The sequence below is a fragment of the Musca vetustissima genome, unplaced genomic scaffold (assembly GCF_032173495.1).
Source record: "Musca vetustissima isolate MV318-11 ecotype Yass unplaced genomic scaffold, APGP_CSIRO_Mvet_v1 utg3050, whole genome shotgun sequence".
Taxonomy (NCBI): Eukaryota; Metazoa; Arthropoda; class Insecta; order Diptera; family Muscidae; genus Musca; species Musca vetustissima.
In genome coordinates this window covers 119,621-135,141 of record NW_026875733.1, presented here as the reverse complement: position 1 = coordinate 135,141, position 15,521 = coordinate 119,621, and the positions used below count along the sequence as shown (strand labels likewise).

Below are 15,521 nucleotides of genomic sequence, written 5' to 3'. Positions count from 1 at the left end.
GCTTTTTACTGAATTTCAGACTAGCAAATCTTCATAGCTCTTCTATGGCTACATGAGGTCTACGGTTGTGGTTAGATGACCTTTCGATGGCTTGAAGAATTTCGGCTTCTATATCATTTGTTTAAGTTACCATAGAATACCTTCAAAGGACTTCTATGGTTAGAAGATATTCGGAGTTCTTTTAGGTGGATTTCGGTAGCCTTCTCAGACAAGAAGACCTTTTTAAGGTCCTCTAATCCAAAATGATATTCTGGGGTCTCTTATGGTTAGAAGACCTTCAAAAGTCTTCTGTGGATAGAAGACTTTAGAGAGAGAGGGAGAGAGAAAGAAAACCTTCAGAGGCCTTCTATGGCCAGAAGATGGCTAGACGAACCTCAAATTTAAAAATTATTTTTGCTTAGCAGATCTTCAGAGGTCTTCATTGGTTAGAAGATCTTCAGAAGTCTTCAGAGGTTTGTTAGTTGCAGATTGAAGAACTTCTGAATTTCATGTGAAAATTTTATGAAAGTTTCATGTGCAATTTTTATTAAAGTTTTAAATGAAACTTTTATGAATATTTCATGTGCAATTTTTATGAAAGTTTAAAGTGAAACTTTTATGAAAGTTTCATGTGAACTTTTATGAAAGTTTCTTTTGCAATTTTTATGAAAGTTTCATGTGAAACTTTTATGAAAGTTTCAAGTGAAAATTTTATGAAAGTTTCCGGTGAAATTTATATGAAAGTTTCTGCTGAAATTTATATGAAAGTTTCATGTAAACTTTCATGAAAGTTTCATGTGAAATTTTGTATGAAAGTTTCATGTGAAACTTTTATGAAATTTTCTGCTGAAATTTTTTTATGAAAGTTTCATGTGAAAATTTTATGAAACTTTCAGGTAAAATTTTTTATCATTTTTTTTTTAATAAGTTTGCCCGAATTTTTTTTCTCAATTTTTGAACCGATTAATCCTCCCCTCTTTAAGAAGTTATTTTTCGGTTAACCGCCTGTTTTGCCTCATCGTATTATTATTTGTAAAGTCACACGACTCCAAATCCAAACAATTTAATGTAGACTTTTGTTGTTGTTATTGCCACCTTCAACTTTGTTGTTGTTATTGTTCATGTAACCGTTCGTTCATACCGTGGTTGAATTGAAATGCAATTCTTCATTTCAGTGGAAATGCTAAGGAGGCGTCGGCGGGTTACCACTCACACAAGAACCTCAAAGGGGAGGGAGAGAGAAGAGGGGAGGGAGACAGAGAATTACAATATTACGTTTTTGTTGTTGTTCTTGTTCATGTGACTCCAAACACGCTCAGGGTCTCATGTTCGATGTTAGAAGGTAATTCTTGGAAAAAAAACATAGCAAAGGCAGTTGCGACCCACGCTATACCCGCAAATGTACTTGAAATAATTCACATATGTTTGTCGGTATGTATATATTATATAACATAGCAACAACAATAACAAAAAAACAATTTTGCAATTGTTTTTGTTGTTGTTGGTGGTAGTACGAATAAATTGTTACAACTAAAGCTCACCTATAATAATCGCTTTTGCAGTAAATATTACCGTCGCGCGAATAACACGAAGATTCCCGGTCGAGGGGCTGTCGACAGGCATAGCATTGCAGGCAACTGGCATGCCACCGTTTATCCACAGCCGAGAGGTAGAAACGATCCTAGGGGAAAATGAAAAAAAAAATAGACGGCAACGTGAAAAAACAGCCGTTATAATTGGACATGTAATTGCCGGGGCAGCAAACAAATTGGCCAGAATGGCAGAAAAGGGGGGAAGGTAATTTACCGTACTCACCTGTATTAAACGCCCACACCCGGCACAGGGTGGACTACAATTTGGTTTTGTTTCAGTCGCCGATTCTGGACTACTGGGTGGTCCATAAGGTTCCGTTTTAAAGGATATACCCGAATTCGTTTCATCGTTGAGATCGTCCGGACATTCGGTTTGGCCTCGACTAATGGCATATTTGATGGAAGAGTCATCGAAGGTGGCCTGTTCGGCTGTTTCATAGCTGTAACAAATATTTTTTGATTATAAATTTTTTTTAAGAGAATCAGCCCCCCTCGCCCCACCTTACCTTCTAAATGCAACTGAATAGGCGGCCGCCGCAGCACTAAACGGCTTTGTACTGTGTTCACAGATATCGGGACATGTTGAGCAGGATTGTGTGGATCGAAATATGAATTGATTGCTATGACTATGATTACTACTACTGTTGTTGTTGTTGTTATTATTGTTGTTGTTGCTATTATTATTGTTGTTGTTATTGTTATTATTACTACTGTTATTTGCACCTGCAGCACTGCCGCAATGTGCAGCATTTCCTTGATGTGCTACAGGTGGTGTTGGACTTTTTTCCCTTGCACCTGGCCCAAGAAATCTTGCGCTCTGCTGCTGCATAATCGAACAAAAAACACATGAAAAGAGAGAAAGAGAAGGTGATAAGAGAAAATGTGATAATAAAACTATAAAAAAAATTAAAAATAGTTCGGAATTTTTATAAAAATAGGCTCTGAAATTTATAGGTGGACTTACAGCCCCAGACATAACTCTGAAAATTTTCTGAGATCTAGACGACCTCCAGTGGCCATTAGAAAGACAGAATGTCTTCAAATATCTCCTCAGGCTAGAAGAACTTCAGAGGTCTTGGAAGGCAAGGGGTATTATAAAGTCTTTTAAAAATTAGAAGAATTTATGAGGTATTTTGTGCTTAGAAGATCTTCAAAGGATTTCATAGCAAGGAGATTTTGAGAGGTCTATTCTGACTGGAAAGCCTTTAGAAGAGCATCTACAGTAAGAAGAGCATCAGAAGTCTTCGATAGCTGGACGCACTTCAGAGATATTTCATAGCTTGAGATTCAGAGATTTTTTTTCTTTAGGAGATATTCAGACGTCTTCTGTAGATAGAAGATCTCTCAAGGGGTTGTTCCACGACATCTTCGATAGCTAGACCTCCTTCAGAAGACTTATATGACCTTCTGAGATTAGAACACCTTCCAGAAGACGTTCAGAAATCTTTGACGGCTCTACGAAATTAAAAGAGTTGCGTTCGTTAGAAGACTATTAGGGGTCTTTTGAAGCTAGACAATCTTCCAAGGTATTCTGTGAGAGAGAGGTCTATTCTGGGGTATTATAAAGTCTTTTAAAAATTAGAAGAACTTAGGAGGTATTCTGTGATTAAAAGATCTTCAAAGGATTTCATAGCAAGGAGATTTTGAGAGGTCTATTATGACTGGAATGCCTTTAGAATAGCATCTGAAGTCTTCGATAGCTGGACGGACTTCAGAGATCTTTCATAGCTTGAGATTCAGAGATCTTTTTTCTTTAGGAGATCTTCAGATAGAAGATCTCTCAAGGGGTTGTTCTACGACTTATTCGATAGCTAGACTTTCTTCAGACCTTCTGACGTTAGAGCACCTTCCAGAAGACGTTCAGAAGTCTTTGACGGCTCTACGAAATTAAGAGTGTTCCGTTCGTTAGAAGACTACTAGGGGTCTTTTGAAGCTAGACACTTTTCCAGGGTATTGTGTGGCTACAATACCCTCAGAAGACTTATATAATCATCATAGTATTTTGAAAGGCCTTCAGAGATCTTCTAAGCGGCCAGAGGTTTCTTTAGTAAGAAGACATTCAACAATATTCTGTAGCTAGAATACCTCCCAAGGCCTGTATAAATAATATCTGCTGCTTCATAGGTCTTCAACGGCCAGAAGACGTTCAGAAGTCTTTGGATGACTGGACAGACTGCAGAGGTCATCTTCTATGGCTCGATGAAATTAAGAAATTTCAGTTCGTTAGAAGACATTTAGGGGTCTATTGAAGTTAGAAGATCCCAAGGTATTCTGTAGCCACAATACAGAGGATATTTTGCGGCTAGATGAACTACAGAAAACTTCAATGGCTAGAATACTCTCGAAAGACTTATATAATCATCATAGTCTTCGAATAATTCTTCGAAAAGGCTTTCAGAGATCTTCTAAGCGGTAAGAATAATTTAATAAATGTTTGATGTCTCCAAAAGTTTTGGTTTTGGTAAGAAGACCTTCAACGATCTTCTGTAGCTAAAAGACCTCCCAAGGTATTCGGTGGCAAGAAGACCTTGAGGGGAGTTTTAAGACTAGAAGAACTACAGAGGCTAGAGTACCTTTGGAGCACCTTCAGAAGAGTTATGTGAACTGTGGTCTTCGAAGATTAAAAGACCTTTGATGACTTCTTTAATATGTGGACGAACTTAAAAAGACTTCTTGGCTTAGACCTTTAGAAACATTCGGAGGTCAACTAAGGTTAGAATTTCTCAGCTATTCTGTACTAAAAAAAATCAAAAAAAAAAAAAAAATAAATAAATAAAAAAATCTGAAGATATTTTCTACTTATTTGATAGCTGTAAGACTTCCACAAAATTTTGAGATCTTCTTTAAAAAATCTACGCCTTGTATAGGCTCTGAAAAAGTAGTCTTTAAAAAATCTACGCCTTGTATAGGCTCTGAAAAAATAGTTTTTAAAAAATCTACGCCTTGTATAGGCTCTGAAAAAATAGTCTTTAAAAAATCTACGCCTTGTATAGGCCCTGAAAAAATCTTCTTTAAAACATCTACGCCTTGTATAGGCCCTGAAAAAATCTTCTTTAAAAATCTACGCCTTGTACAGGTCTTGAACAAAAATTATTATTTAAAAAATCTACGCCTTGTATTGGCCCTGAAAAAAATCTTCTTTTAAAAATCTACACCTTATTAGGCCCTGAAAAAAATCTTCTTTTAAAAATCTACACCTTATTAGGCCCTGAAAAAATCTTCTTTAAAAATCTACGCCTTGTATAGGCCTTGAAAAAATCTTCTTTAAAAAATCTACGCCTTGTATAGACCCTGAAAAAAATCTTCTTTAAAAAATCTACGCCTTGTATAGACCCTGAAAAAAATCTTCTTTAAAAAATCTACGCCTTGTATAGACCCCGAAAAAAATCTTCTTTAAAAAAAAATACGCCTTGTATAGACCCTGAAAAAATCTTCTTTAAAAAATCTACGCCTTAGATAAGCCTTGAAAAAATATTCTTTACAAAATCTACACCTTATTAGGCCCTGAAAAAATAGACTTTGAAAAATCGACCCCTTGTATAAGCCCTGAAATAATCTTCTTTAAAAAATCTACGCCTTGTATAGGCCCTGAAAAATATTCTTTATAAAAAATACGCCTTAGATAGCCTTGAAAAAATCTTCTTTAAAAAATCAAGGCGCTGAAAAATCTTCTTTAAAAAATCCACGCCTTAGATAAGCCTTGAAGAAATATTCTTTACAAAATCTATACCTTATTAGGCCCTGAAAAATAGACTTTAAAAAATCGACCCCTTGTATATACCCCGAAAAAAATATTCCTTAAAAAATCCGTGCCTTTTGTAGGACCTCCTAAAAATATTTTTAAAGAATCCAAAAAATAATATCAAATATTTTCCTTCTTAATATTTCCCATTCTCATTTTTTTATTTTAATATTTTGTTGCATTTTAATTCTGTCTCCTTTTTCTCTCTGCTGTTCTTGTTGTTGTTGTTGTATTTATATATATTTTTAAGGTTAATTAGCATAAAAAAGATTTGACAAGTTTTTGCAGTTGACACTTTTCAACATTCAAATAGCAGCAACAACAACAACAACATCGGCCATAAAGGCAGATAGTGGAAAATCAACGCCAACAAAAAATTAAGCCGGTAGCAGATCGAAGAAGAAGAAACTGAAACAGACTTCTTTGAGTTGTAATTTTTTTCCGTTGATCGGTAGATGGGTCGGTGTGTGAGTGTGTTTTTTTTTGGGTGGCTGTGGTACCAGTGTCTGTCTACAAATCAAAGGATTTTGCTTTTATTTAATTTTTGTTTTCATTATATCAGCTATTCCGACGATTTGCTTTATGTTCAGAAAAAATATTTTTTTTTTTGCTTTTTGGGCGTGTTGTATTATAGACAATTTGAAATTTATGTTTTGTGTTTAGATGCTGGCCAAATTATAATACACTGGAAGAAATTGACTGTGACATATAGTAAGGAGTGAATTAAAAATTAGAACCGTTCAAATCGGCGTGCATTTTTTAAAAATATTTTTAGAACGCCTTTGAAGGTCTCCAAACAGGCGTGGAATTTTTTAAAATATTTTTAGGAGGCCAAACAGACGAGGGATTTTTTAAAAATATTTTTAGGAGGCCTTTGAAGGTCTCCAAACCTTTCTTTTTGAATATTTTTGGGAAACCTTTGGAGGTGGGATTTTTTAAAAATATTTTTAGGAGGCCTTTGGAGGTCTCCAAACTGGCGTGGTATTATTTAAAAATATTTTTAGAAGGCCATTGGAGGTATCCAAACAGGCGTGGATTTTATTAAAATATTTTTAGGAGGCCTTTGGAGGTCTCCAAACAGGCATGGAGTTTTTATAAATATTTTAGAAATCCTTTGAAGGTCTCCAAACAGGCGTGGATTTTTTTAAAAATATTTTTAGGAAGCCTTTGGAGGTCTCCAAACAGACGTGGATTTTTTTAATTTTTTAGGAGGCCTTTGAAGATCTCCAAACTGGCGTGGGATTTTTTAAAAATATTTTTAGGAGGCCTTTGGAGTTTTCCAAACCGGCGTGGAGTTTCTTTTTAAATATTTTTAGGAGGCCTTTGAAGGTCTCCAAACAGGCGTGGGATTTTTTAAAAATATTTTTAGGAGGCCTTTTAAGGTCTCCAAACGGGCGTGGATTTTTTTTAATTTTTTAGGAGGCCTTTGAAGATCTCCAAACAGGCGTGGGATTTTTTAAAAATATTTTTAGAAGGCCTTTGGAGTTTTCCAAACCGGGGTGGATTTTTTCAAAATATTTTTAGGAAGCCTTTGAAGGTCTTCAAACACGCGTGGCATTTTTTAAAAATATTTTTAGGAGGCCTTTGGAGGTATCCAAACAGGCGTGGGATTTTTTAAAAATATTTTTAGGAGGCCTTTGGAGGTCTCCAAACAGGCGTGGATTTTTTAAAAATATTTTTAGGAGGCCTTTGGAGGTATCCAAACAGGCGTGGGATTTTTTAAAAATATTTTTAGGAGGCCTTTGGCGGTCTCCAAACAAGCGTGGGATTTTTTAAAAATATTTTTAGGAGGCCTTTGGCGGTCTCCAAACAGGCGTGGTATTTTTTAAAAACATTTTTAAGAGGCCTTTGAAGGTCTCCAAACCGGGCGTGGGATTTTTTTAAATATTTTTTTGAAGACCTTTACAGAGTCGTGAATTATTTTCAAAATATTTGTTAGGGGATTTTTTCTTCTCGGTGTATTTTTTCATAATTAAAATCAAACACTTTCATTTTAATAGGATGTTCCTTTGACTGTCTGTCCCAGAGCGCACGCTTTTCTCAGTCTATGTGATGTCTAATATTTTTGTTTTGTTTCAATTTTTTTACAATATTTTCAAAACACACAACTAAAAATAATATCATCTTTCGGCACAAGTGTAACAAAACCGCCACCAACCAACCTAGGGGTAGAGAGAAGGTAGGGGGAACAACATCACTTCTTGTCGATGTCAACGGGCAAATACAAGTGTCTAATTAAAAGCGATTTTCAGTGTTGCTTTCGGGCGTCAATTTTTTGTGTTGGATTTTAAAAAATAAAATATTTTTTTTCAAATTTGATTCTAGGAAAATTATTCGTAGTATGTCAGGAAAAAGACAAGTCATACATGATTTGATTTCAAACACTTGAAACTATATTTTTTTTAAATGGATTTTCAATGGAATATTCGGAAATTTTTTCCAGGGGAAATATTGGAGAGTTCGATCAAGATTTATTTAAAAATATACTTGGGAGACCTTCGAAGATCTGGATTTTATACAAAATATTTATAGGAAGCCTCCAAATAGGCGTGGATTTTTTGTTGAAAATATTTTTGAAGGTCTCCAAATAGGGGTGCATTATTTTAAAATATTTTTGGAGGTCTCCAAACAGGTGTGGATTTTTTTATTTTTGGAGGAGGTCTATACCACTCTGTGGTACAGGGTATTATGTCTTTGTGCATATGTTTCAGATAGATGTTCGAGATAGACCCATGGTTCCTTTTGAGAATATGCATAGAATCACTTTCTGAGTCGATGTATGCATATCCGTCTGTCTGTTGATGTTAAATTGTAAACAAAGTACTGGTCGCAGTTATTATCCGAATTGGATGAAATTTGGCACAGCTCGTCTATTTGGCCCAACGACGAACCCTATTGAAATTGGGAAAAATCGGCCGATTTAATGTAAATAGTGCAACAAAGTCTCTATATATTATTCGATTTGCACGAAATTTTGCACAGCGTAATGAATTAGGTATAGAATGATGTGTGTTAAGTTTCCTGAAAATCGGTTCAAAATTAGTTATAGCTCCCATATATATGTTCGACCGATTTAATGTAAATGGTGTATCAAAGTCCCTATATATCCTTCGATTTGCCTGATATTTGGCATAGCGTACTGAATTAGGTCTTGAATGATGTGTGTTAAGTTTCGAAAAAATCGGTTCAAATTTAGATATAGCTCCCATATATACTTTCGTCCGATTTTATGTAAATAGTGCACCAAAGTCCCTATAAATCTTTCGATTTGCACGAAATTTGGCACAGCGTTATGTATTAGGTCTAGAATTATGTGTGTTAAGTTTCTTGAAAATCGGTTCAGATTTAGATATAGCTCCCATATATACTTTCGTCCGATTTAATATAAATGGTGTTCCAAAGTCCCTATATATCTTTCGATTTGCACGAAATTTGGCACAGCGTAATGAATTAGGTATATAATGATGTGTATTAAGTTTCCTGAAAATCGGTTCAAATTTAGATATAGCTCCCGTATATAATTTCGTCCGATTTTATGAAAATTGTACACCAATGTCTCTATATAACTTTCGATTTGCACGAAATTTGGCACAGCGTAATGAATTAGGTCTAGAATGATGTGTGTTGAGTTTCGTGAAAATCGGTTCAGATTTAGATATAGCTGTCATCTATATTTTCGACCGATTTAAATTTGAAAAAAAATATACAACCGATCCACCTTCCATTGCCTTTTTGGAACTGAGATTTTAGATGGTCTTTGACGTTGCACTCAATCTAATCGCGATGATAAGCCATGGCATCATTTGAAATCAAATCAAATAGCTTTGGTGGAAGAGAACGAGATACGCTTGGGGTTACGATGTTATCAACAACAACGCCAATGGCAACAAACACACAGTTGACCAGCCAGCTAGGCAATCATTCAGTCATTCAGATGATTGCATTTGAAATCACCGAAAGAAATAAAAAAAGCAATTGGATGGCGTTTTGTGATGCCATTCGGGGTTTTCGATGCTTCAGTTCCCATTTCAACTGATAAGAGTTCCGCTTGATATTTGAAGATTAAGAATTATCAAAAAAAGGCAAATTATTGTAGAGGTCGTTAGTTTGACAAAAAAAAAAAAAAAAATAGAAAAAATATATAACAAAAAAATTCTCCCTGAGGGGTCCTATCAATTTGTTCCTGATAATCTCAGGAAAAAATATTTGTTTATTGGTTGTAAAGATTGTTCAAATAGATGATTATTGCCAAATGAAATTTTTTCTAAGACTTCCCAAATATTTTTTTAAAAAATTCACGCCTTTGGAAAGACTTCCGACTTTGTTAATCTAAGCCTATTTTTTCTTTAAACCTTAGATTTATCTACACCTATTTTATTTAATTTTTATTTTTTTTTTATTTATTTTTTTATTTTTTTTAATTATATTTTTGCTAAGACTTCCCATATATTTTTTTTAAAAAAATCCGCGCCCTTTGAATTCTTAAATTTATCCACACCTCTGTTTAGGCTCCTAAAATATTTAAAAAAATCCAGACCTCTTAAAATATATTTTTTAAATCCAAAGACCTCCTAAAATACCTTTTAAAAATTAAAAATATTTTTGGAGTTCTGGAAAAAAATATCTTAAAAAAATCAACTACATCTTGAAAAAAGTGTATTGAAATTAAAAAGAAAAATAATTTTGTTTGAACTTACCCAATGCATCACAGGGCGCTCTTCGGTACAGACGCCCATGTGCGTCTTTTGCGATATCACGAGGTTTGGTTCCAACGATGCTTATTTGGCAGTGCGGCGGCAGGATGTTGTTTTGAATGATTTCGATTGATGCGAAGGACAGCGACGGTGGCGGCGATGACAACGACGTCGATGACAGCAGCTGAAACTGTGACGACGTTGTATGGAAACACGGAGGGAATTTTTTTTTTTAAATTTCACGGGAGAATTTTTAAACCGAATCTTTTTATTTAATTTTTATTTTAACACTGGAAATAGAAATTTTAAGTTGAATTTAATATTTGTTTCACATTTGTATTAAACATTTACACTATAATTTGTTTTAAAATTAATTTTACATTATTTTTTAACATCGTTTTATATTTTCATTCCAGGGACATGATATTGTTGGATTAAAAAAATATGTAAGTAAAAATATATTTTCATTATACATCGCTACAACAAAAATCTGCTTTGAAAAGGACTGTTTCTGGAATGAAGACAAATGTCGAACATTGACAAATTTGAATTTAATTCGCATATGCAAGTTTCGCATCAGGGCGTGATAAATACAAGTTATCAACACACGACCTTTGTAAAGCCACATAGCCCAATATGCCTGATGAGCCGCTTAATCAACGGCGAAACGCGTCGCATAATGGTGGGTACGTAGGTTCTTCTCCTGGCTTTCCTTTTCATTGCAAACCTTCGATCATTAAGCTCGACTCGAAAGAGTATAAATAATCACTTCAAGATTATTAAAAATTGGATTTTTTTATATAGCTCCTTAGCCATATTTCAGAAAAATAATTGATGCGCCCGTATATGAGTACGGTAATTATTAAATGCAATACTGGATTTCTCCGATAATTTAAGTGGAGGTTTGAAAAATAATTTTTGAAATATAACCAGTAAGGAAAGTAGTAAAGTCGGACTAGGCCGTCTATATGATACCCTTCACCACTTTATATATTTTGTACATATGCCAAATTTGGTGGAAGCCGAAAGGTATACAGGGATTTTGGTGCTACATTTACATTAAATCGGGCGAAAATATACATGGGAGCTATATCTAAATATGAACCGATTTTCTCAGAACTTAACACACATCATTCTAGACTTAATTTGGTACACCATGCCAAATTTCATAAAAATCGAAGAATATATAGGGACTTTGGTACCCTATTTACTTAAAAACGGGCGCATATATATGTGGGAGCTATTTCTAAATCTGGACCGATTTTCACAAAACTTAACATGTGGAAATCTAGACTCAACTCAGTGCGCTATACCAAATTCCGTGCAAATCGAAGGATATATAGGGGTTTTGGTGCTACATTTACATTAAATCGGACGAAAATATATATGAGATCTATATCTAAATCTGAACCGAAATTCTCGAAACTTAACACTTATCATTCTAGACTTAATTTAGTACGCCATGCCAAATTTCGTGAAAATCGAAAGATATATAGGGACTTTGGTGCACCATTTACCTTAAATAGGACGAAAATATATATGTGAGCTATATCTAAATCTGAACCGATTTTCTCGGAACTTAACACACATCATTCAAGACCTAATTCATTACGCTATGCCAAATTTCGTGCGAATCGAAGGATATATGGGGACTTTGGTACACAATTTACCTTAAATCGGACGAAGATATATATGGGAGCTATATCTAAATCTGAACCGATTTTCAGGAAACTTAACACACATCATTATGGGCTTAATTCAATACGATATGCTAAATTTCGTACAAATCAAAGGATATATAGGGACATTGGGACACCATTTATCTTAAATCGGACGAACCTATATATGGGAGCTATATCTAAATCTGACCCGATTTTCTCGAAACTTAACACACATCATTATGAGCTTAATTTAATACGATATGAACTTTGGTGTCTATATCGGATGAATATATATATATGGGTGCTACATCTAAATCTGAACCGATTTTCACCAATTTCGATAGTGTTCGTCCTTGGGCCAAATAAGTGACTTGTGCCAAATTTCATCCACATCGGATCATAAATGCAACCTGTACTTTGTTTACAATTTTGACATCTACAGGCGGACGGACGGACGGACATGCATAAATCGACTCAGAAAGTGATTCTATGCATATTCTCAAAAGGAACCATGGGTCAATCTCGATTATTTTTGCCTGCTACACAAAAACGTAATACCCTGTACCACAGTGTGGTGAAGGGTATAAAAACCAGGATCTTTAATTTTCTATTGTATTTATTGTTCTTTTGGAATGGATCGCAGCTACGAACCGCAATTATTAAATGCAATATCAGATTTCCCCGATTTTGTAGATGCAGGTTTGAAACAAATATTTTTTTTTTTGAAATATGAGAACCAAGATTTTCAGAATCAATTTTTCAAAAATTCTATAGGCTTCGATATTTTAGCCTTCATTTTCTTTTTTATTTTTTAATCGTATAGCCTGATTTCGATTCAGAACAAATTGGAAGTAAGCATATTTACTGAAGATTGGTATTGATCATTTTTGAATTTTACATATTTTCTCGATAGGCTACCAGGGCGATATATTTATTTTTGTTTTTATTGTTGCGGATGATTAAAAATGTTTATTTGGACATGACGGACCATTCGATACCCTACACAACTTCCACGTACGATTAGCATGGGCAGTATTTCGCGATATTTGCAACCTTATTGCCCGATTAGAGGTCAACAGCACCTCTTCCTACACAGACATATATTCCGAATATTACAATTATTCAGTACAGCCCCTCTAATTACTTGTCCAGCTTCCCTTCACCGTGGGCTGTGTTGTGATGTTCGGCTTATAATTGTGGCCTATAGATCGACTCGAAAAACACACAAAAAATAAGTTTACAGTCCACTTCATCCCAAAATTATTATCTACTCATCACCGAGAATTATAGGCGTTGTTCTTGACCATACCTGGATCATCATGGAAAATTTCAAAGGGCTATATTTCCGCCCTCTAGTGTGGAAATTGGTTATTAAATATATCTAAGTACCTGTAAATATTTAAGTGTAACTCCACATCCCAGTACATACGACAATATAATTGGTATTAATTTGAAGGTCAACACCAATGTTGCCAGTCCACTTAACGTTCTGACCCCATCAACACACTTCCAAAACGGTTGTCCAAAATCATGTGTGTACCATGGAAGCAATTGTAAGTGTGTGGATTAATTATCCATCGCTGAAACAAAAATCTGCTTTGAAAAGGACTGTTTCTAGAATGAAGACAAATGACAAACTTTGATAAAATTTGAATTTAATTCGCATATGCAAGTTTCGCATCAGGGCGGGATAAATACATGTTATCAACATACGACCTTTGTAAAGCCATATAGCCCACATATGCCTGATGAGCCGCTTAACCATCGGCGAAACGCGTCGCATAGTGGTGGGTACGTAGGTTCATTGCAAAACTTAGATCACTAAGCTCGACTCGAAAGTGTATAAATACTCACTTAAAAAAAAGGCCTAGAAAAAATATGCTTTAAAAAATCCACGCCTTGTCTAAGGCCTAGAAAAAATATTCTTTAAAAAATCCACGCCTTGTCTTAGGGGGTAGATATGCTATCAAATTCTCGGTTCTATGTCCTTCAGGGGTAAATATATACGCCATTGAATATACATTTTGTCATTTTCCACACAAAAGTCTGGGTCCATTTGATCCGCTAAATATTGACCGATCTTTATGAAAACAGGCAAACTTTTTCTTTGGCTCGACCCCCTTCCCCATGTAAAAAATCGCGATGTTTGGGCCATAATTACGGCCTCTAGAGCGACCAGAAAATCAGACAAAAATAAAGTTGTTGGTCCATTTCATCACCTAACCGAACTTTACCCAAAAAATAGGGGGTCTTCATTGAACAGAACCCATCCTACATGCAAAATTTCGTGAACATTGGGTCATAACTGTGGTCTGTATCGTGTTTACAAATTATTATGGATAAACGGACGGACACACATGTCTAGATCGACTCAGCTAGTCGAGATATGGCGATCGGTATACATAAAGGTGGGTCTAAGACCAATATTTCGTGGCGTTACAAACTCTGTGGGGTTGCACAAAGCTATTATACCCTGGCAACATTATCTTTAATTTTGAAGCTCGTAAAAGAGTCCCATTGGCTTCCATCAAGTTGGGGTCATGTGAACAAGGCTTTCAATGTTCTACTGCATTCAAAACAAAATTTTTTGTGAGGCTTTTTATCTCGCCAAAAAAAAAAAAAAAAAAAAAAAAAAATCACAGCTTAATCATTATGCCAAAAAGTTTCTCAAGGCAATCCTTGAGAGTTTGTTCCCTAAGAAATATACCCACAACCTAACCGGAAGCAATAATAAACCTAGCAGGTATTAACACATTTCGATTTCAATTTGTTAATGTTCTACCATTTGTTTTTATTTCACTACATTTTTTATTTCAATTTTTTTCGGGATCCACACACAAAGATTGACCCTCAACATCAATTTCAATATCGAGCGCCACCATTTATTTAGATATTCCATAAATTCACACACCCAAAGTGAAAGGAATTCCGCAAAAAAAAAAAAATAAATAAACCGGCCACCGTTTAGCTTCCAAATCAGGAATACCAAAAAAAAAACCGATTCTCAAAACAAGCTTGGATCAACAAAATATATGGCTCACAATCAGGCGATCAGTTTTGGGTTTCCAACATTTTTATTTCCCTGCACTTCTAATGTTTTTGCAAAACGTAGTGGACTTGGTGGTGGTGGCTGGGAGATGGGATTTCAAGTGATCCGCTTGAGGATTTTTTTGGTGAGGTTATCGGTTTTCTGTTGCTGTTAATGTAGTTGTTGTTTTGCGGTGTGGTTTGTTGTTGCAACATGTAAAGTGTCCCCAAATGTTGACAATTTTTAAAACTTAATTTATGACATTCATTTTAAAAAAAAGGTCTTCTTCTGCCTCTTTTTGCCTCAACACCTTTTGAAAACACCAACCAACAACCCACCATCCCCCTACATGGGTTTTTTTATTTTCCTTTTTTTGGGAAGCCACCAAAATTCTTTAGTAGCCATTCCAGGTTAGCAGCCATAGAACCAGCAACATGTGTCCGCTCTTCATAGCATTCATCCCGCTCCCAAACATCTTTGGTTTGGGATCGGCTGGACGGTTGTTGGTTGATGTTAACAACTGAGTGTTGGCTGGTTGACTGGATGGCAGGCTGGTGACCCTTAAATTTCCAAAACATGCAATAAAAAGATGCAAAACGCTGATAAGGAATCTTTGAACTTAGAAGAAGATGAAAAACAACAACAACAAACGACGACGACGAAAGTGACAACTCTACCAAACAGCGGCACATTTACGACAACAACATTTTATGTTGAATGTCCATATGTATGTTGGGATGGACGGACAGACAGACAGACATACTGATCATACATTTGGGGTGTGTGTATCGGACGTCTATGATGGCCTGTTGCTGGTTTTTATTA

The 15,521-nt window shown here is 35.2% G+C and overlaps 1 protein-coding gene across 1 annotated transcript; it reads right to left on the bottom strand.

Moving 5' to 3' along the window:
- Positions 1-1,499: 1,499 nt before the first annotated feature.
- LOC133338248 (protein apterous-like) lies at positions 1,500-10,186 on the bottom strand. The gene is made up of 4 exons (XM_061546426.1): positions 10,011-10,186; positions 2,078-2,394; positions 1,795-2,011; positions 1,500-1,660 (listed from the first exon to the last, which is right to left on the bottom strand). The coding sequence occupies exons 1-4, from the start codon at positions 10,047-10,049 to the stop codon at positions 1,517-1,519; spliced, it is 717 nt and encodes a 238-aa protein (XP_061402410.1). The 5' UTR covers positions 10,050-10,186; the 3' UTR covers positions 1,500-1,516.
- Positions 10,187-15,521: the final 5,335 nt, after the last annotated feature.

What these genes read in the sequence shown, in the direction of transcription:
- LOC133338248 (XM_061546426.1), bottom strand. Translation starts at nt 10,049, where the DNA reads ATGGGCGTCTGTACCGAAGAGCGCCCTGTGATGCATTGG. An exon ending in AGCGCCCTGTGATGCATTGG is followed by an intron (nt 2,395 to 10,010) that starts GTAAGTTCAAAC and finishes TCGATTATGCAG; the next exon opens with CAGCAGAGCGCAAGATTTCT. An exon ending in GGTGTGGGCGTTTAATACAG is followed by an intron (nt 1,661 to 1,794) that starts GTGAGTACGGTA and finishes ATTTTCCCCTAG; the next exon opens with GATCGTTTCTACCTCTCGGC.